The sequence below is a fragment of the Pseudophryne corroboree genome, chromosome 4, assembly GCF_028390025.1.
Source record: "Pseudophryne corroboree isolate aPseCor3 chromosome 4, aPseCor3.hap2, whole genome shotgun sequence".
NCBI lineage: Eukaryota > Metazoa > Chordata > Amphibia > Anura > Myobatrachidae > Pseudophryne > Pseudophryne corroboree.
The window spans coordinates 703,085,741-703,109,627 of NC_086447.1; the positions used below are offsets into that span (position 1 = coordinate 703,085,741).

General features: G+C 42.7%; 1 protein-coding gene across 2 annotated transcripts in view; it reads left to right on the top strand.

The window, feature by feature from the left end:
* The window catches only part of TTC27 (tetratricopeptide repeat domain 27), an 880,123-nt gene that overhangs the window by 832,348 nt on the left and 23,888 nt on the right, over positions 1 to 23,887 (top strand). For both annotated transcript variants that reach the window (XM_063917959.1, XM_063917958.1), the window contains one exon: positions 4,004 to 4,115. In XM_063917959.1, coding sequence (XP_063774029.1) covers positions 4,004 to 4,115 — 112 coding nt within the window. The remainder of the gene's footprint in view (positions 1 to 4,003; positions 4,116 to 23,887) is intronic.

The following is a 23,887-nucleotide window of genomic DNA, read 5'->3' on the forward strand; positions in this document are numbered from 1 at the left end:
TGAGGTCTGGAAGAGGGTCATAGAGGGAGGAGCCAGTTCACACCTTTGAAAAGTCCTAAAGTGCCCATGGCTCCTGCGGAACCGTCTATACCCCATGGTACTGAAGTGGACCCCAGCATCCTCTACGGACTAGGAGAAAGGGATTTACCAGTAGGTATTAAAATCCTATTTTTAGGAGCTTTAAAATAACCAAATACTTTTGTTTCTTACCCGAAAACATGTGAAATACATTATATGATGCATGTTTTTCCCTATGACAATCTTTGTTGAAAAGTTAGCCTTTGTTATGAAAAAAAAATGGCACATCTATTCTTTATTTAGTATAAAAATGACTTTGATGCTAGCTTACCCACTGGCATTGAGATGGCACCAGTGACTGTACAAGTAACATGATATCACATTTTATATACAGGGTCTGATTCAGAGTTAGAACTAAAATGGGACTAAGTTACTCAACAGAAATGTTGACAAAATGTGTACACCTCTGCATAAACAACATTTGCGGCTATTTTCCAGACAAGTCATTATCAGTGTGAAATGCTTACACCTTTGCATAGGCAACCTGCATCTGTTTTCCAGACAAGTCATCATTATCAGTGTGAACTGCGTACGCCTCTTTATAAGCAACCTGCATCTGTTTCTTGACAAGTCATCATTATCAGGGGTTCACTACGGCTGGCCGGCGGTCAGGCTCCCGGCGACCAGCATCCCGGCGCCGGGAGCCCGACCGCCGGCTTACCGACAGCTTGGCGAGCGCAAATGAGCCCCTTGCGGGCTCGCTGCGCTCGCCACGCTACGGGCACGGTGGCGCGCTACGCGCGCCACACTATTTTATTCTCCCTCTATGGGGGTCGTGGACCCCCACGAGGGAAAATAAGTGTCGGTATGCCGGCTGTCGGGCTCCCGGCGCCGGTATACTGAGCGCCGGGAGCCCGACCGCCGGCAAACAGAAGACCACCCATTATCAGTGTGAAATGCTTACACATCTGCATAGACAACTTGTATCTGTTTACTAGAGAAGTCATCATTAGCAGTGTGAAATGCGCAGACCTCTACATAGGCAACCTGTATCTGTTATCCAGAGAAGTCGTCATTATTAGTGTGAAATGCGTACACCTCTGCATAGGCAACATATATCTGTTTTCCAGAGAAGTCATCATTATCAGTGTGAAATACGTACACCTCTGCATAGGCAACATGTATCTGTTTTCCAGAGAATTCATCATTATCAGTGTGAAATACATACACCTCTGCATAGGCAACATGTATCTGTTTTCCAGAGAAGTCATCATTATCAGTGTGAAATACGTACACCTCTGCATAGGCAACATGTATCTGTTTTCCAGAGAAGTCATCATTATCAGTGTGAAATACGTACACCTCTGCATAGGCAACATGTATCTGTTTTCCAGAGAAGTCATCATTATCAGTGTGAAATACGTACACCTCTGCATAGGCAACATGTGTCTGTTTTCCAGAGAAGTCATCATTATCAGTGTGAAATGTGTACGCCTCTGCATAGGCAACACATGCAGCACTTTTCAGACAAGTCATCATCAGCCGCAGCAGCATATACTTGCTCAATACTATAGATGCTGCAATAGATGCCCCACCTAAAAGTCCAATTTACAAATATTTTCAGGTCTGCGTGGTGTACAGTACGTTTGTGTAAACACATTATTACTGAACTTACTACATGAGAACTCCTCTTCCCACCCCAGGTCTGTCTCCTTGGTCACAAGAATCAATTATTTATTTATTACCAGTTATTTATATAGCGCACACATATTCCGCGGCGCTTTACAGAGAATATTTGCCCATTCTCATCAGTCCCTGCCCCAGTGGAACTTACTATCTATATTCCCTATCACATGTACACACACACACACACACACACACATTCACGCTAGGGTTAATTTTGTTGGAAGCCAATTAACCTGCCAGTATATTTTTGGGATTGTGGGAGGAAACCGGAGTACCCGGAGGAAACCCACTCAAGTACAGGGAGAATATTTAAACTCCACACAGTTAGGGCCATGGTGGGAATCGACCCCATGACCTCAGTGCTGTGAGGCAGTTATGCTAACCATTACACCATCCATACTGCCCATCAATGCATTAAATTACATATCGACATTGCCACATATGTGTGTACTCATTTCTGAGTATGTGTAGGTCATGTTCACACAAGATATACTTCACATACAGGTGTAGGTTCATCTCTACATTAGACCCTTAACGTGTAACCAACACTACAGTGGTATAGTAGGAAGGAACCAATGTATTCCATCCTGATTTGCCTGGAGTAAAGACACACCAGTAGCATGCTTTTAATGTCAGTGGGTATCTGGCCTAAACCCGCTTACAGTACACACCTGCAGATGCTGGTCACTGAAACCCTTAGCATTATGCAGGTTTAATATCATAGTTGCCTACCCTCCCTCATTCTGCAGGAGACTCCCTGAAATAGTAGCAATCTCCCTCACTCCCTGAATGGTCCCTCAATCTCCCTGAAAAAAACGAAATAATAGATACAAACATTTAAATGGTATCATCAGGGCCATTTCCCTGTATTGGTTATAAGGCACAATGATCCCTATGGCTACATGCATTGTAAAGGTTTCTTGTGGCCACTTACAGTATGTGGAACCTCTTGTAAAACACAATACACGAACAAATCCTGCAAAATATCAGTGTCTTTTCTTCAACAAGTGGATCTTACTAACTTTGGGGCTCATTTACATTTGGATGTAAGTAATTTTCATGACACGCCTCTCAGATGTAGCAGTACAGGTCCGCGCTGATAGTTGTTACTTTCACATCTCCCTGAAATGCTTTTCAAAAGTAGGCAAATATGTTTAATATTTATTTATTTGCCTATTTTGCAATATGTGAGGCGTACTGCACTATCCTCCCTGGTAGAAATTAATCAGAAAATTCTGTAAACGGAAGATAATTAGAACATGTTGTTCTTCAGGTGTCAAATGGCTTAATCCTCCGTCAGAAATAATGTTCTGTAGGATTTGCGTGGGCTTTGTCATAACAACAGCTGGTTTTCCTACTTTTTTTTTTTCTTTTTTTTTTCTTTTTTATTCCCCCAAAGCTGTAGAATACCTCACAGTTGGAGACTTTATTGCAGCTTTTTGGCTCACACTTTGTATCCACCAATTAGACTATTATAGCATAGTTTCCAGTAAACTACAGTAGTTTTAGCCTGCAAGATGGTGCCATATGCTCGCTAAGGGGGAGGTGTATCAAAATTTTGAGAAAGTCAGCCTCTGTCAGTTTATATACTGTGTTAGATAAATGGTAGCTATAAGCGGATTGTCTGCTATGTGCAGCTTCAATTTTTATCTCTTGAAGGTTTGATACATCACCCCTTCAGTGAGTTGCAGAGTGTGCTAGTCTCTCTAATTGCATCCCTTGCCTAGTTTTCTGGGGGGGGAGGGGGGGTTGGCTGACTCTGAATGATCTCAGCATTATGTCATTATACCATGCACACAGTAACTGTATTCTCACTCTGCTATTTAGATGGGGTTGGGGCTGGGAGACCAGCGCTGGGAATCCCGACGGCCAACATTCCAACCTCGGGATCTCAGCAGCAGAATGCCGGGAAGGGGGGCGTGCGCAAAAGGATGCAGACTGTCGGTCTGATAACCATGCGGATCCCGGCATCGGCATGGTGACCGCCAGGATCCCGAGCACCGGTCACATGACCGGATCCCTTTAGATGTTGACTCTGTTCACACGCAGATTTTAGTTACACTCTGTATTGCGTTTATTTTCCTGTGATTGGCTCCTGAAACTAGGTGAAAGAAATAAAGGATGTCCGTAAACTATGCTATCTACTGTATGTAACGATAAAGCTGACAGACCTGTTTTTATGTGGACAACGCTGACACTATTCTGGTGTAGATTTATTACCTGTTTAGGAGCTAAGGAAGAGTTAACAATATGTTTCTTTTCTTGCCCATCCTTAAAATGATTGTTTTCATTTCTTTAGGCCTTGCAGTTCCTGACAAAGGCTCATAGATGTGACACCCAAAAAAGCGGTTGGGAAAATGACCTGTCAACATTTAAAGACATAATAAGAGGCGCAATAGAGCTTGCTCATGGTAAGTTTGCGTTTGGTTGAATAAAATAATTTTCAGTCAGAATTTGCGTTACTACATCACGCGGTTTAGATTCTCTATGGGGCCCACGATACTTTTTTTATTGTATACAAAAATGTCAAAATGGAGTTCACCTTTGTTTTATCCAGTAAATACCTGTTATGGGCAACACATCAGTCACTTGCTGAACGCCTGGGGTATATTGCAAGCAAATGCCTAAATGAAGATTAATATATATTGAATATTGTCTGTTACTAATAAAAAAATATGATTGCAATAACTGTGCTTAACAACATTAGGATAATATTAGATCCTCTGCTTATAGTTGTCTTCCATCTGTATGAGTTTGAAGGGACAGCAGGTTCTGAGTAAAATTCTTACAGTCTGTAGGTCACAAAAAACTGTACAGATCATTGAATTCACTCACAAGGATGTGGGAAATGATGTCATAGCAAACATAACTTATATAATATGTTTTACAATAGTTTTTTCCCCATATATGATCACATCTTTATCCACTGGCATTTGAGTGGTGCTTGCCTACTTTTGAAAAGTAGTTTCAGGGAGATTATAGCTTGCACTCTAATGCAATGCATGGCGTCCCATTGAGGGAGGCGTCTCATTCCACCCAAGGAGCGTGTCTATCTCCACCTATGGGCGTATCTATTGGCACTCATTGGTGTGTCCTGCAGTGGCAGGTGAAAAAGAACGAAGCGCAGTACTGTCTACACCCTAACATCACAGCTACATTACACAGCAGGGCTACACACTGACATCACAGCTACATTACACAGCAGGGCTACACACTGACCTCACAGCTACATTACACAGCAGGGCTACACACTGACATCACAGCTACATTACACAGCAGGGCTACACACTGACCTCACAGCTACATTACACAGCAGGGCTACACACTGACATCACAGCTACATTACACAGCAGGGCTACACACTGACATCACAGCTACATTACACAGCAGGGCTACACACTGACATCACAGCTACATTACACAGCAGGGCTACACACTGACATCACAGCTACATTACACAGCAGGGCTACACACTGACATCACAGCTACATTACAAAGCAGGGCTACACACTGACATCACAGCTACATTACACATCAGGGCTACACACTGACATCACAGCTACATTACACAGCAGGGGCTACACACTGACATCACAGCTACATTACACATCAGGGCTACAAACTGACATCACAGCTACATTACACGGCAGGGCTACACACTGACATCACAGCTACGTTACACAGCAGGGCTACAGACTGACATGACAGCTACATTACACAGCAGGGCTACACACTGACATCACAGCTACATAACACAGCAGGGCTACACACTGACATGACAGCTACATTACACAGCAGGGCTACACACTGACATCACAGCTACATTACACATCAGGGCTATACACTGACATCACAGCTACATTACACATCAGGGCTACACACTGATCACAGCTACATTACACGGCAGGGCTACACACTGACATCACAGCTACATTACACGGCAGGGCTACACACTGACATCACAGCTACATTAGACGGCAGGGCCACACACTGACATCACAGCTACATTACACAGCAGGGCTACACACTGACATCACAGCTACATTACACGGCAGGGCTACACACTGACATCACAGCTACATTACACGGCAGGGCTACACACTGACATCACAGCTACATTACACGGCAGGGCTACACACTGACATCACAGCTACATTACACTGCACGGCTACACACTGACATCACAGCTACATTACACAGCAGGGCTACACACTGACATCACAGCTGCATTACACAGCAGGGCTACACACTGACATCACAGCTGCATTACACAGCAGGGCTACACACTGACATCACAGCTACATTACACAGCAGGGCTACACACTGACATCACAGCTACATTACACATCAGGGCTATACACTGACATCACAGCTACATTACACATCAGGGCTACACACTGATCACAGCTACATTACACGGCAGGGCTACACACTGACATCACAGCTACATTACACGGCAGGGCTACACACTGACATCACAGCTACATTAGACGGCAGGGCCACACACTGACATCACAGCTACATTACACAGCAGGGCTACACACTGACATCACAGCTACATTACACGGCAGGGCTACACACTGACATCACAGCTACATTACACGGCAGGGCTACACACTGACATCACAGCTACATTACACGGCAGGGCTACACACTGACATCACAGCTACATTACACTGCACGGCTACACACTGACATCACAGCTACATTACACAGCAGGGCTACACACTGACATCACAGCTGCATTACACAGCAGGGCTACACACTGACATCACAGCTGCATTACACAGCAGGGCTACACACTGACATCACAGCTACATTACACAGCAGGGCTACACACTGACATCACAGCTACATTACACGGCAGGGCTACACACTGACATCACAGCTACGTTACACAGCAGGGCTACACACTGACATCACAGCTACATAACACAGCAGGGCTACACACTGACATGACAGCTACATTACACAGCAGGGCTACACACTGACATCACAGCTACATAACACAGCAGGGCTACACACTGACATGACAGCTACATTACACAGCAGGGCTACACACTGACATCACAGCTACATTACACATCAGGGCTATACACTGACATCACAGCTACATTACACAGCAGGGCTACACACTGACATCACAGCTACATTACACAGCAGGGCTACACACTGACATCACAGCTACATTACACAGCAGGGCTACACACTGACATCACAGCTACATTACAAAGCAGGGCTACACACTGACATCACAGCTACATTACACATCAGGGCTACACACTGACATCACAGCTACATTACACAGCAGGGGCTACACACTGACATCACAGCTACATTACACATCAGGGCTACAAACTGACATCACAGCTACATTACACGGCAGGGCTACACACTGACATCACAGCTACGTTACACAGCAGGGCTACAGACTGACATGACAGCTACATTACACAGCAGGGCTACACACTGACATCACAGCTACATAACACAGCAGGGCTACACACTGACATGACAGCTACATTACACAGCAGGGCTACACACTGACATCACAGCTACATTACACATCAGGGCTATACACTGACATCACAGCTACATTACACATCAGGGCTACACACTGATCACAGCTACATTACACGGCAGGGCTACACACTGACATCACAGCTACATTACACGGCAGGGCTACACACTGACATCACAGCTACATTAGACGGCAGGGCCACACACTGACATCACAGCTACATTACACAGCAGGGCTACACACTGACATCACAGCTACATTACACGGCAGGGCTACACACTGACATCACAGCTACATTACACGGCAGGGCTACACACTGACATCACAGCTACATTACACGGCAGGGCTACACACTGACATCACAGCTACATTACACTGCACGGCTACACACTGACATCACAGCTACATTACACAGCAGGGCTACACACTGACATCACAGCTGCATTACACAGCAGGGCTACACACTGACATCACAGCTGCATTACACAGCAGGGCTACACACTGACATCACAGCTACATTACACAGCAGGGCTACACACTGACATCACAGCTACATTACACATCAGGGCTATACACTGACATCACAGCTACATTACACATCAGGGCTACACACTGATCACAGCTACATTACACGGCAGGGCTACACACTGACATCACAGCTACATTACACGGCAGGGCTACACACTGACATCACAGCTACATTAGACGGCAGGGCCACACACTGACATCACAGCTACATTACACAGCAGGGCTACACACTGACATCACAGCTACATTACACGGCAGGGCTACACACTGACATCACAGCTACATTACACGGCAGGGCTACACACTGACATCACAGCTACATTACACGGCAGGGCTACACACTGACATCACAGCTACATTACACTGCACGGCTACACACTGACATCACAGCTACATTACACAGCAGGGCTACACACTGACATCACAGCTGCATTACACAGCAGGGCTACACACTGACATCACAGCTGCATTACACAGCAGGGCTACACACTGACATCACAGCTACATTACACAGCAGGGCTACACACTGACATCACAGCTACATTACACGGCAGGGCTACACACTGACATCACAGCTACGTTACACAGCAGGGCTACACACTGACATGACAGCTACATTACACATCAGGGCTATACACTGACATCACAGCTACATTACACATCAGGGCTACACACTGACATCACAGCTACGTTACACGGCAGGGCTACACACTGACATCACAGCTACGTTACACAGCAGGGCTACACACTGACATCACAGCTACATTACACAGCAGGGCTACACACTGACATCACAGCTGCATTACACAGCAGGGCTACACACTGACATCACAGCTGCATTACACAGCAGGGCTACACACTGACATCACAGCTACATTACACAGCAGGGCTACACACTGACATCACAGCTACATTACACGGCAGGGCTACACACTGACATCACAGCTACGTTACACAGCAGGGCTACACACTGACATGACAGCTACATTACACAGCAGGGCTACACACTGACATGACAGCTACATTACACATCAGGGCTATACACTGACATCACAGCTACATTACACATCAGGGCTACACACTGACATCACAGCTACGTTACACGGCAGGGCTACACACTGACATCACAGCTACGTTACACAGCAGGGCTACACACTGACATCACAGCTACATAACACAGCAGGGCTACACACTGACATCACAGCTACATTACACAGCAGGGCTACACACTGACATCACAGCTACATAACACAGCAGGGCTACACACTGACATGACAGCTACATTACACAGCAGGGCTACACACTGACATCACAGCTACATTACACATCAGGGCTATACACTGACATCACAGCTACATTACACATCAGGGCTACACACTGATATCACAGCTACATTACACGGCAGGGCTACACACTGACATCACAGCTACATTACACGGCAGGGCTACACACTGACATCACAGCTACATTAGACGGCAGGGCTACACACTGACATCACAGCTACATTACACAGCAGGGCTACACACTGACATCACAGCTACATTACACGGCAGGGCTACACACTGACATCACAGCTACATTACACGGCAGGGCTACACACTGACATCACAGCTACATTACACGGCAGGGCTACACACTGACATCACAGCTACATTACACTGCACGGCTACACACTGACATCACAGCTACATTACACAGCAGGGCTACACACTGACATCACAGCTGCATTACACAGCAGGGCTACACACTGACATCACAGCTGCATTACACAGCAGGGCTACACACTGACATCACATCTGCATTACACAGCAGGGCTACACACTGACATCACACCTATATTACACAGCAGGGTTACTCACTGACATCACATCTATATTACACAGCAGGGCTACACACTGACATCACACCTATATTACACAGCAGGCCTACATAGCACATTCAGACATCATTGGTGTGTCCTGCAGTGGCAGGTGAAAAAGAACGAAGCGCGGTACTGTCTACACCCTGACATCACAGCTACATTACACAGCAGGGCTACACACTGACATTACAGCTACATAACACAGCAGGGCGACACACTGACATCACAGCTATAGTACACATCAGGGCTACACATTGACATCACAGCTACATTACACAGCAGGGCTACACCCTGACATCACAGCTACATTACACGGCAGGGCTACACACTGACATCACAGCTACATTACACAGCAGGGCTACACACTGACATCACAGCTACATTACACAGCAGGGCTACACACTGACATCACAGCTACATTACACAGCAGGGCTACACATTGACATCACACCTATATTACACAGCTGGGCTACGTAGCACATTCAGACATCATATAGTGATATATATAGACAGGATTCGTATCCCTTATTTTGGATAAGGGATACCCAACCTGTGTGTGTGTGTGTGTGTGTGTGTGTGTGTGTGTATATATATATATATATATATATATATATATATATATATATACACACTGGCCATGTGTACGCATTGCGGTAAGACAATCAGCGTGGATAACTGTACATGTAATGTGTATGCATATGCATTGTGTATAAAAGTAACAAATAACTTTACTGAAAGACTGAGAGTATATGCTTACATACATCAAAATAAGGGATGATTGGCAAGAAGCTTAAGTATACACCCCCTGATGAAGTCCATTGATTGACAAAATGCGTAGGGTGTGGTATAAGCATGTGAGATGTGGTGACATCATTGGTCAGGTCCTGAGGCTTAAAGTGCACAGTGAAATCCCCAGTAGTGAAACGTGGTATGGAGACGCTGATCTGTGTGGTGACCTGTATACTTAAGATTCTTGCGGATCATCCTGTATTTTGATGTATGTGAGCAGAGAATTTCAGTAAACTTACTTGTTACTTTTATCTCATAAGTGTTCGCTCTCTATTTTTGATACATTTTCACTATGGGCGATATCCAATTGTTATAGCTCGCCTGATCTCCCGTCTAAAGTGACGTGAGATCGCAGGCGATATTCAATTGCCCCCCATTTTTGCACATATCGCGCACATAGTAACTGGGTTTAGGCGTGTAAAGTGGCTAAACCTGACTGAACTATTGGGCGCAACGCGAAAAGTCCCTTTTGGCCGCCCAAACGGGTCACTTTTCGCGCATTTCAGCTCGCAACCCCCCGGGGTAGGTAGCTGAAATGATATCGGCCCGTCGGCAGAAACATTTGAATAGATGCCGGCGGGTAGGAGGGGAGGAACATTTGAATTTTGCCCTATGTACCTTTTGTGTTGAAGGCACAGGATGTACCTGCACTACATCTGAGGGAGATTAACCAAGTGATTTACTTATGGACTATAAAAACTTTTCTGCAAATTCCAAAAAATTATCTTTAATACAGATGTGTCCTCCTTCATCGTTGATGAAGCCACGTTAAACAACCCACCTAGTCACGTCTAGTCGCGAGTGCATTTTCTAATGCCGGGCATATTTTTGTGAATTTTTACCCACAAAAAAGCATCTTATTCGCACAAGCAGACTCTCCTAATTAAAATGATATGCAGCATGCCACATTGGAAGTTTCCGGACTTTGAGCTAATGCCCAGAAGTTGTATAGACGGATAATATGCTTTCTCTTCTTTAGTGGTGTTTTCATAGACACCATGTTATAGGTGGAAGCCACAAAATAATTTTTTATGTATTGATCATTTTTTTAATTCATTCAATGAACTGGATTCAAACTAATGTGAGGCCATATGGCACCTTTTTGTTGGGTGTAATTGATGAGTGGGTAGTAGACCTATTGGAACAGCTAAATATCATACACCTAAGAGGTTAATAATTAATGCAAAGAAAGCAATACACAATAGGTTTTCATGAAAAAGTTTTTTTTTTATTACTATATGTAATTCAAGTATAGGAATTTATATATCCTACCAATTCACTGATTGATAGATAGATAGATATATGTGTGTGTGTGTGTGTGTGTGTGTGTGTGTGTGTGTGTGTGTGTGTGTGTGTATATATATATGTGTATATATATATATATATAATATAATCCCTTAGTGCCCTCTTATTAATTACTACTGATGTTTTTATTTTATTGTTCTTTTTATATATATATATATATATATATATATATGTCAGTTAGTCTTTATGTCAATTAACCAAGATAATAATACTAATATAAACAAGTAGGGCAAGCTTCTACACAGAGCGGATCCCTCGTCGACAGAGATCAATAAATAAAGATAAAAAATATATCTCTGTGGAGCGCACTTATTTTGTAAACTGATATAGTTAGATTGAGTTTAACAGGGCAGACCTATAAGACTACTGTGGGAAAACAAAAGGGAATTATTTATATCCAGTCCATAGGAGGATCCTTTTGTGATTTACAGCTTTATTTGCGGGATTTTAATCTAACGAAGCAAAACAAATAAATAATATTTCTACATTTGGGAGAAGAGTACAATTTACTAGGTGACCTATAATAAGGAACCCCACTAAATGTCATCATAATTTGGGAATCTTATTCCTCAAGTTTTCTATATCTATAAATAATTTACAGCATAATACTTGGCTCAATTAAAAGCCCTTATCCTTTATGAATGAAACAGATTTTGCAAAATAGCAGAGACCTGTTATCTAGAAAACACCCCTGAAGAAGTCGTTATATGACGAAACGCGTTGGGTGAAAGCTCTTTTATTTCCTTTTATATCTTATACGAATAATGCTGAAACATTCAATTGTATGTTCATTGTAAATGAAATGTTCATCATTAATTCAATTTAATGTGAATGTGAATCTAAACTATATTGTTCTTATAATAAAAAGATGTGTTTTAAATATGGGTGTTTACATGTGTAAGGTCATCCTCTCTTTATGAATCACCTGTTAAACTCAATCTAACTATATCAGTTTACAAAATAAGTGCGCTCCACAGAGATATCTATTTTATATTTTTATATATATATATATATATATATATATATATATATATATTTTCTATACTTTTGGAAATTTGGAAAAATTCCATAATTCCACTGTGTATAAATATGGTTTATATACAGAGAGAGTAATACTTTGTCCAGAAATGAAAGATTCAATTATATCAAGCAAACAACAGTCTTTGTAGTTCTTGTTGCAAAAGAAATGCACCACACAGAGACAACCATTTCACCGCATTACAAAACATTGCTGCAAGTACCATGCCGGATAGCAAATCAAAAGACAAAAGAGAGACAGCTCACTGACCACCATTTCAGGACATCTGGGTGTCCTATGATCAAGGCTACAGAATACTGTATGCATCCTGAAAAAAGGACGCCCAGATCTTCCGAAACGTTGACAGTGATCTGAGTCCAGAAATGGTTGTATAGTACAGTGTTGTGGCTTGAATAGATGACCTGAGAATACCGTGCTACTTTATTTATTAGCAGTTTCTTATATAGCGCAGCATATTCCGTTGCACTTTACAATTAGAACAACAGTTATAAATCAAAACTGGGCAAAAACAAACAGACATAGAGGTAGGAATGCCCTGCTCGCAAGCTTACAATCTATAGGGAAATAGGTATTGATACACAAGGATAGTTGCTACCTATTGCATAATGGTTCACCAGATTGCTAGGTTCTTAATGGGTTGTATGATATGATCACCCAGCAATGTTGGAAGACAAAATATGTGAGGTTATGCGGACTGTACAAAGAGGATGTAATTGGATAGGGAAGCATTGAAGGTTATGTGGGTGGGTCTGGAATTTGATAGGCTTGTCTGAAGAGGTGATTTTTCAGGGAACGTTTAAAGGTTCGGAGACTAGAGGTGAGTCTTATTGTATGTGGGAGGGCATTCAACAGAGTGGGTGAAGCCCGGATAAAGTCCTGTAATTTTGAGTGGGAACAAGTAATACGTGTGGATGAGAGACGCAGATCTTGTGCAGAGCGGAGAGGTCTGGTAGGGAGATATTTTGAGATGAGTGAGGAGATGTATGTTGGTGCAGTTTGGTTAATAGCTTTGTATGTAAGTAGAAGTATTTTATATTTAACACGGTAGAATACCGGTTTCCAGTGGAGGGACTGACAGAGCGGATCAGCAGACGAAGAACGTCTAGCAAGGAAGATTAGCCTCGCAGCTGCATTTAAAATGGATTGTAGTGGTGAGAGCCTATGTTTGGGAAGATCAGTAAGGAGACTATTACAATAATCAATGCGGGAGATGATGAGTGCATGGATTAGAGTTTTAGCAGTGTCTTGTGTAAGATAAGGACGTATTTTGGATATGTTTTTTAGGTGCATATAACATGATTTAGAGACAGATTGAATGCGTGGAACAAAGGACAGTTCAGAGTCAAGGATGACACCTAGGCAGCGAGCTTGTGGGGTAGGGTGGATAGTCGCACTTCTTCCTGCTTCTGCAGATTTACTATTTCCGAGTCTACATTTGTCTGCAAGGGCACGCGGGTGGCTGTAGTGTTGTATGGGAGCGCTAACACTTTGAGTACTTATGTATATTTTGAATTGAAGATTGTTTGTAAGATCATAAATGTATCAAATAATGCATTGCATTAACCTGTTGCAGTGATTTCTTTCTAGTACAACAGGCTAATAAATGACCTGGACCAATGTGGTCTCTGTGATGCTTTCTTGCCATGTGCTGCTGGCTTGTGTCTTGCAAAGTGGATTTGCTGCTTAGTATGTTATTAGATTGAGAATCAGGAAAGTAATGCATATGTTCTTGTTTTACTTGCTTGTACTACGTTATTGTCATCTTTACCAGATGTTGCTATATGGATGCCCCTAAGCACAAATCATTCTTCCCCACTTGTGGTCACGTGGCACAGTAGAACTCTCATTCTAGCTATAATTATGTTTTCTGACACCGCGGCTTCTGATGCTATCTTAATTATCTTGTGTTACTTGTTGTAACATACTGTAGATCTAGTGCCACAGATTTCACGTTTCAAAGTCCAGTGAATACATTCTCAGTTGATAGTATTTTAAAATAAAAAAGGCTGCACTTAATTAAAATTTCCATTTGGAAAGCTTGAACAGAGGGAGCTTGAACAGAAATCCGCGGTAAGTGCCCTTATCGTGGGTGCTACGAACATGTTAACACACAGCCCCCAGTATCCCAAAACCTGTGCATGTTCGCCGCAATTTTACCATGCAAGAAAAGGGGAGGTAATTGACCAGCCTCAGGCATTTTACGCCCGAAGTTACAGCCCTTTTTCTCACAAGGTATATTAACAAGGCTTATTGAATGCTAAACCCTAGTATGTTTCAAGGGGGATCTCAATTGTGGGCGAATGGTGTGAGTTGTAATTGCTGCGGCATTTACATGCCAGCAATGGCACTGCATTTCGCACCTCTTGTCACCTGCCCAAGACCTGAATTTGCTCAGAAATGCTTGCAACCCTATGGTGGTGAGAGCAGTTTTGTGCAAGTTCTGGCTGCCGTAAAGTGCATCTGTTGCCGTGCTGATTGGCCGGGCAAAGACATCTGCCCGTAATTGAAGACCCCCCCTCCCAGAATGCTTGATAAAATAATACAACTGACAAGGCTGAGAACCAAAGAAATGGACCCCCATGCAGTTTAAATAAACATGCAGTTATCAGTGAAATAAGTACAGTAAAAAGGAAATATATTGTTTCAAAACAGAACCATGAGACCTTATAATAATATTAATAGTTTTATTCTAAAAAAAAGTTCAGACTTTGTCTTAATTATTTGAGCTAAGTTCTTGAGTGGAAAACTAACAGAGAGGGCACAATGTTTCTGAATGGTAACAACCAACTGAGCAGCAGCTGTAATGGAGACTGACTAGTCTCCTCAAAAAAAGACATTTGGGATCAAAAGAAAGTGCGCTAGTTCATGTGAAGTTTCAAAGCCACCAAATATCTCTAAACACTTTGATTAAAAAAATTCCCACATCCATATCTAACAAAAATACAGTAGAAGCTGCAGTTAAGCAGATGATCAATGCACAGTAGGTAGTTTAAACATGTGTGTGTGTGTGTGTGTGTGTGTGTGTGTGTGTGTGTGTGTGTATATATATATATATATATATATATATATATATATATACAAGATCCTGCACCTACAAATGTCAGGGAGCTGTTGGAAGCTTTCCAGATGCCATGGGGCAACATCTCTCCACCATATGTCTTCCGTCCACTTGTGAAATTGATGTCAATTATATATACAGTATGTACTGAAGTAGTGCCAAAAGTCATGGGATGGGTGCCCAGTATCGTCTAGGATCCCCTCTTGCTTGGTGAAGTGCAGCAACTCGACGTGGCATCGATTCCACAAGTGGATGGAAGACCTCTGGAGAGATGTTGTCCCATGCCATCTGGATAGCTTCCCAAAGCTCCCAGACATTTGTAGGTGCAGGATCTTGGGTGCCAATGGGCATCCCCACTATGTCCCATAAATGCTCGATTCGGTTCATGTCAGGCGAACATGGTGTCGACATCATTCATTGGAACTCTCCAGAATGCCCCTCAAATTAATTATTGACAATTTGTGACTGATGACACGGTGCATTATCCTGCTGGAATATTCCATGGTTGTAGGGGTACATAAAGTCCCTGAAGCACTGCAAATGGTCATCAAGCACTGCAACATAGCGGTCCCTGGTCAATGACTGGTCCAGGCGGACCCAACCCATGCCATGTGAATACACCCCTCACCATTATGGTACCACCATCAACTTGCATATTGCCTTGTTGACAGCTGGAGTCCATGGCCTCATTGGGGTCTGCGCCACACCCGAACCTCTACCATCATTTTGAAATAATTGGAACCAGGCCCTGAAGCAACCGCACTCCCTGCACCAACACACTGCGTGCAGCTTCTAATGCTTGCTACCTTCAAGTCCACTCCTGTTGCTTATTTTACAGCCAGAGAAGGGGTGGGCAGTTATTTCAGACTGGGGGCGGGTCGCTTAGCAGGTTTTGGAGAATGTGGAGTTCTGCACATGATGGACTGGACCTGATTGCTGATATAGATGTATATATATGTGAGTGCTGAATTTGTATGATTTCTTTTACTTAAATGGTGTGGTCACAATACCACTGGCACCGCGGATGTATAAGTGCTGTGGGTTCTTGCCTAATATATAAAAGGAATCTGTAAACTTTAAATGGTGCTAGGTACACTCCTACACAATGCAACAAAAATATATAACAAGCTTGTAAGGAACCGTCTTTCTTCATTTTCCTTAAAGAATCTGTAATTAGAAGTACTGTCTTTGGGTTGAATAAGAATGGAAGAAAGTCTGTATTGCTTACAAAAGAATGTCAGATTCAGCAGTGCAACATCAGGATAAATGGCACCATTTGTGTCTATTCCCTATATAAATAGTTAAAACCAGAGGGTTGCTTACATCCGTATTAGGCAAAGCAAAGTAATCCAGCATCATGCAACCAATTCGTTAATAACACGTCACTATTTACTGCAGCCTGCTTATGTATGGGACATTCAACCTGCTCTGTCTGCCAACTGTATAGAGTTCCCAAGGCTAATGTACTCTGCATCTTTATATGACAGGGCCTCAATATTAACTTGTTGTTGCTTACCAAACCAATCTCTGTATAGTGTATAGTTGTCATAACCTGCAGTGTAGTTTGGAACGTTGCTCTTCAGATAATGGAGAAATGATAAGTCCACATTTGTATTTGTAGAGATAAGATGATTCTTTTTCTCCAAGTCGCTGGTGCGCAGAAGGGTCAGGGGAAGAGCTCTATCCAAAGTGGATATTACTGATTCCAAAATGTCACATGCAACACCTAATATGTTTCTCCATCATCAAAGCACAGTTCCCTGTTGTTAGTAGTGTGATACCTAATATGTCTTAAAGGTAATGCTCCCAGACTCTTATGTATAGTTACTAGAAACATTTTCAAAATAATAGTAGAAAAATACAATGTGGAGACAGCCCTAAAAAACAATTCAGTGTGCAACTTTCTCATTAAAGGTTTATTTCAATCTTAAATGTTGCTTAAGGATCTGCCTACCCACAAACTATTTTCCTGCCAACCTCCCTCTCAACCACCAGTACTTCATACCTCCCAATTTAGCTGGGATAGTCCCGATTTATGAACCTCAAAAGGGGCAAAGTTATAACCAAAAATGGGTGTTTGTGTTAAGTTTGGGGTTGATTGAGTAGGAGTTTGGGTGTATAAGGGTCAGGGCTTATCTGTATTTTGTGAGGTCTGATATTCTGTGGGAGCGCTGTAATTACAGGCGCCCACTCCCATTGTTGTTCTCCCCACTGTGGTAGCTGTGGTAGTTTCTCATACAAGCACCGATTGCATAGAGCCACTTTTCTGTCCAAGCTGAATCTGTGTTTGAACTTAATACAGAACTGTTAGTATTTCAGATCTCTAGAGAGTTTATTGGTTCTTCAAGTACTTAGATTTGTAATGTTCTTGATAATATAAATGACCTGCAGCTACTGCTTCAAGTAGACCCAGCTTACTAACATCACTTTAAACGTGTACATTACACATTGGTGAAATATTTCTTTATTAACATTACAAAAAGTAACCCCTTAACATTTGTTATATTACATACAGATTTAAAATAATAGCGTGGTTAACTTCAAAGCAATATGCACTGGAAACCCTTAATTGCTGTCATTACGTTAAGGTTTAAGGGAACTGTCAAAAGTCCTAAGGGCATTCTAGTCTTAAGGGCACCTCGTAAAATAAAGCGCGTGTGCCCAAGACATGTGGTTTGCGTTAGTCATGCTTCAGGAAAATGCAAGGTACTGGAGAAGGAGAAACAGAACACTGGAAATACATAAGAATTGCAATGTAACCCACATTTTCCTTCCATTTGGTCATTGACCTACTGGGAAGGAGAGAGATCTGTTCACTGTTGTAGAAATTATGTGGAGACACACTTTACAACAGCAAGCATTGTGTTGATCCAGGAAGCACAGTATGTCTCTAGTCTTATAGTCTTCTTGGCTTGACTTGCTGGCACAAAATACAATATTTTATCAGTAGAGCAATTTACTTGCCTTATCCCACGCTGATTGGCATCCAGGGCTGGTTCTACACCTTGTGGCGCCCAGTGCAAAAGTTTCCACTGGCGCTCCCCCACCCCCACCGCCTTTCATAGGGGAGGGGCATGGCAACAGTTATGCCCTAAGTAGTTGTGCCCCCAGTAGTTGTACCTCCTGTTGCTTTGCCCCCAGTAGTTGTGCCCTCTGTTGCTTTGCACCCAGTAGTTGTGCCCCATCGCTGTGCCCCAGTAGTTGTGCCCCCTGTTGCTTTGCTCCCAGTAGTTGTGCCCCCTTTTGCTGTGCCCCCTGTTGCTGTGCCCCTTTTTAGCAGCTTACAAACAAACACAAAAATAAAAAAACAATACTTACCACTGCCCCCGCTCCTGCTTCCCGACCGCTGCTGCTGCTCCATCTGGCCGCCGCGGCTCCTCTCTATGGGAGAGACGTCATGACGTCTCTCCCATAGGAGCGCCGCACAGACACTAGAGGTCAATAATGACCTCTAGTGTTTGTCACTGGAGCCGGCTGCAGCGGGCGCCCACACAGCCCACGGCGTCCGCTGCAGCCGTGGAGCGGGGTGCGGGTAGGCGGCGGTGCCTGCGGGGTGACTGCGGCCGCGCCCCCAGGCCGCAGCGCCCTGGGCGCAAGCACTGCTTGCCCGCACCAAGAACCGCTCCTGTTGGCATCCTATACTGACTTTACCAGCTTAAAGGCATTATCCCCACCCTGAGGCTTAAAACATTCTAGAGGTCCTGAGACATCATTGGGTTTTCAGCCAATTAACAGAATACTGCAGACATAGCCAGCTTTCAGTGTCCCATAATTAATAGTTTACCACTGTAGGACCTTCATATCTGGTGACCTTCATGTGAAAAGTCCTTTAAAGACATGCACGCTGTCCGCCTACCATCTACGAAGAATATTTTATTATTGTGCCGTTTCTAACAAGGACTCTTACGGTTGCTATATGCGAAATAATTTAAGATTGCCAATATAAAATGGCTGTGGAACCTGTTATTACAGGGGTAGGCAACGTGTGCCACTTTATCTGATGTGCTACTATACAACCAAGCATGTCCTGCCACGGTTTTATTATGCCCTAACAGCAAAACTGTGGCAGGGCATGCTGGGATGTGTAGTCGCAAACATCTGGAGTTCCACACATTGTGTTATTAGATGGTCAATTGATAGTACATAGGTAGCGTCACCTCCCAGTGAAGTGATGCGCAGTTGAGATAAATGTAAGGTAGCAGGAATTCTCCTGCTAGTAATGGTTAAAGACTTCAGAATGCAAGGGGCTGCTTGTCAAAAGAGACAGTCTGAATAGAAGTCCTTCTCATTCTGATAGTCAGGTGGGAGGAAAAAATATAATGGAAGAGATAAAAAAAATAAGTCATCATAAAGTGGCACATTCGGAATGGCAGTAATCTCTGCTCATTGTAAGTGTCAGCTTCCCTTTAATGTGGTTCTCAAAGAAAAAGTACAATGTTTCTGTTATGGATTTTTTTCTCCTTCTACATTTTTCTTGCTTAATTGATTCATTAAAGCTGCTACCAGGCATCCTGTAATTAGTTTATGTCTTACAGTTACTTCCTGCCCTCAGCTCACTGTGTCAGCCACATCAGATAAGTGGCCAGCTCTAGCTACAGACGTTCGTGACATATTTCACTTGACCTATGTTTCTGAAACCTATCATCAGCAGAATAGGCATTAGCTAATTATTTCATTCATTCAAGTATGTAACGACCCCCCAGTGCTGCATGGATGCATACACTAAATACAGTATGTCAGCACAATGTATATGATTCATGTATCAACGGGGTCTCTGCTGTAATGTACGTATTTGCCCTAATGTACATACATGTTTTGTAAATACGTGTAATAATTATAAATATTGCATAGTAGGGATGTGTTTATTCTTACAGAGTAGGTTTTTGGACTCCTTTAAAAGTTGATCCATTCAAACACTTAGATCCATTTGTTGGCATTGAGTTGTTTGATTATTAAAGTAGAATATGTTTCTGGAACGATCTGCAACCCCTCCGCTAAGCTTTCCATATGCTACTGTTAGTCTTGGAGCTAGGAGTTGGAAAGAGTTTGCATGTCTGCACAGTAGAGTAACTATACTAGAGAGAAGCACCAATGTCTCTGCTTCTATCATAAGACTTTTTATTGTGCATTCTATTTCCAATGTTAAAGTGCGGGTTTTTTTTTTGTTAAATACTGGCTTTTTAAAAATTTGTACACAATAAAAAAAACCTTATAAAATCCCTAAATAAGGATTCTGTGCAGTTTGGGGGGTCTTAAGCTGGCCACATACAATACATGGGAATTTCTAGGCCAATTTGCTGATTTAAGACAAAAATGGTGCAGTGGAGCCAATTTAGTCAGCGCCGGCCTACCATTAGAAAAACATGGACTGGCTCCTAGGGCATCAATGGCTAAGAGTGGAGATGTGCAGTTTGGATTTACTTGAAACCCATAAACGGCATCTTATTGGCTATCCAGCTGTCGTGTTTTAGAATCCAGATAAACGTGAACTTGCGCTAGTATAGCTTTAAAAACAGAATCAATCTGAACCTGCCCACCTCTATTAGGAGGCACCAAAAACACTGAATATATCACATGTCACTCATCCAGTATTTTTAATGTTGCTGCATCACCTCCACACAGAGTGCTGCCCGCTAATTTTGAGGCAAAGCAACCAACAGCTACCGGTGGAGCTGTCTGCTACTATATACAGTGTCATTTATGGGCTTGGAGAGTGGCACAATTCTGTAATGTCACTGCTCATTCTCACCGTCAAGATTGATTAACTTAAATTTATCAGAAATTAATCTTAAATGTATCCGAAATACCACGTTAGTGTTTTCCAGTGTTCTGCATTTTGTATGCAAATACAATCGCAGTCACACACAGTATATGGGCATGCTGCATATAATTTGAATCAGCAGAAGCTGCGTGTGTGTCCTATTACATTACTTTGCATCTAAGACACATTTTTACAGAAGAAAAAATGCATAAAAAAGATGCTCGGTGCTACCGAGTTACACGGCAGTCACGCATTTATGTGTAACGCGACTTGTGCACAGAGTTCTCATGTACAGTATGTGGCTGGGCAATATCTTCCAAGTGTCTGAATGATCTGATTTTTAGATACAGAAGGGGACATGGCTTTATGGAATGAGGCTGCAGTTGTTTGGCTCTGGGTGTAGTTTGGTCAGTCAGTGGTGAGACTTAAATGGGGTTATTCAGAGTTGTTGGCAAACCAAAAAAGTTAGCAATTGGGCAAAACCATGTTGCACTGCATATGGGGCAGATGTAACATGTGCAGAGAAAGTTAGATTTGGGTGGGTTATATTGTTTCTGTGCATGGTAATTACTGGCTGCTTTATTTTTACACCGCAATTTAGATTTCAGTTTGAACACACCCCACCCAAATCTAACTCTCATCTGCCCCACCTGTTGTGCAACATGGTATTACCCAGTTGCTAACTTTTTTGGTTCGCGAACAACACTGAATAACCGCCATTGTGTCCTGAATTTGCTTTTAAAGGCCCCCATCCACTAGTTACACTTATCTGAACTAAAAGTCAGATCCGATTTACACCCGATCTGCCGGGCAGCTTCCCGGGAGTCCTGCGATTACAATTTGCTACTTGAGTGGGGTTTTTTTTTTACATCTGATATATCGCATCCGATTGTGTACAAATGCACTCCGATGTGCACCTTTTTCTCCGATTGCGATAAATATTCATGGCAGCCATGACGATCTGCGACTCCGATCTGAGAAACACGGGGAACGCACCTCGGATCGGAGTCTGAGGAAAATGACATGTGATGTGACAGCTTTCATCCGATTCATCAAACAGAAAGCTCTGAATCGGATGAAAAGTGGCCATATCGCACTAGTGGATGGGGGCCTTAAATGTTGGGAGTGTGACTTATATATGGTTTACTGTGGTTACTTAAGCAGCCACACGTTACTCATTGAACTCGGTGAGATCAATGCAGATATACAAGCAGCGCTTTTAATGTATCTCTATATATATTTCGGTATCTCGCCCTGATCTTCATTGGATACCTTTATATTTTCATCTATGATTTGTTTAATGTGTGACATGTCTAACTATTGTCCGGCGCAGCAGAGATTCGGGACTCCTTACAAACAAATCTGATTCAACAGAATTAGTACTCATTTTTTAGCATATGGTCATTTGTTCTTCTTTAGACACAATGGCTATTACATTGCCAGGGCACTCAGAGCCTACACTCACTGGCTGCAGATTATTGCAATCATGAGTTCACTATTGAAATAGGATTATGGCTCTAGTAATCAGACAGGGGATCCAAAATCATTGCAGCTTGAAAACTGTACAACCTGGACAAATGGCTGTAGCAGGTAGACAAGGGAACTGATGCATAGAAATAAGCTCCAGGATCTAGCCAGGTAATACACCACGCAGATCAGGTACTGACAAGAGCATGCTTACGATATGAAGAATGCATGAGATGGAAGGGAGCCTGTACTTGTTTAAATTGTTTGTTTTTAATGAACTTACTAGAGAGCAATATTCAATAAAGATCCACGACATACTTACATTCCATGGGGTTCCTGTCTAATAGTTAGACACTATAGGGTCGACAGTCAAAAGTCAGACAGGGTAATAAGTAAGACACAAAAAAAAAGTTTTTTGTTTTTTACAACTTTTGCCTCATTTTACTATCCATGTCACAAACTATTACCTTTAGTAAAGTTGTGGCGAGCGAAGCCAGACACCAATCCCGAAGTGTGGTGAGCGTAGCGAGCCTGCTAGGGACGAATTTCACCAAATTTCGGTTAAAAATGTTTAGAAACACGCAAAAACGAAAAGAAAAAATATTTTTTTTTTGTGTCTGACTTATTACCCTGTCGGTCTTTTGACCCTCTTGGTCTTTTGACGGTCTGACTTTTGACCCTGTCTGACTTTTGACCCTGTATATCTTTTGACTCTCGACCATATAGTGTCTAACTAATGACTGTCTATCTTTTAACTGTCTATGAGCTATAACACACCCCATTCCCATAATTATCATTCCTTTTTAAAAATGCAGCAATGGGGGAATCTGTATAAAAACTGAATGCGCTTTTAC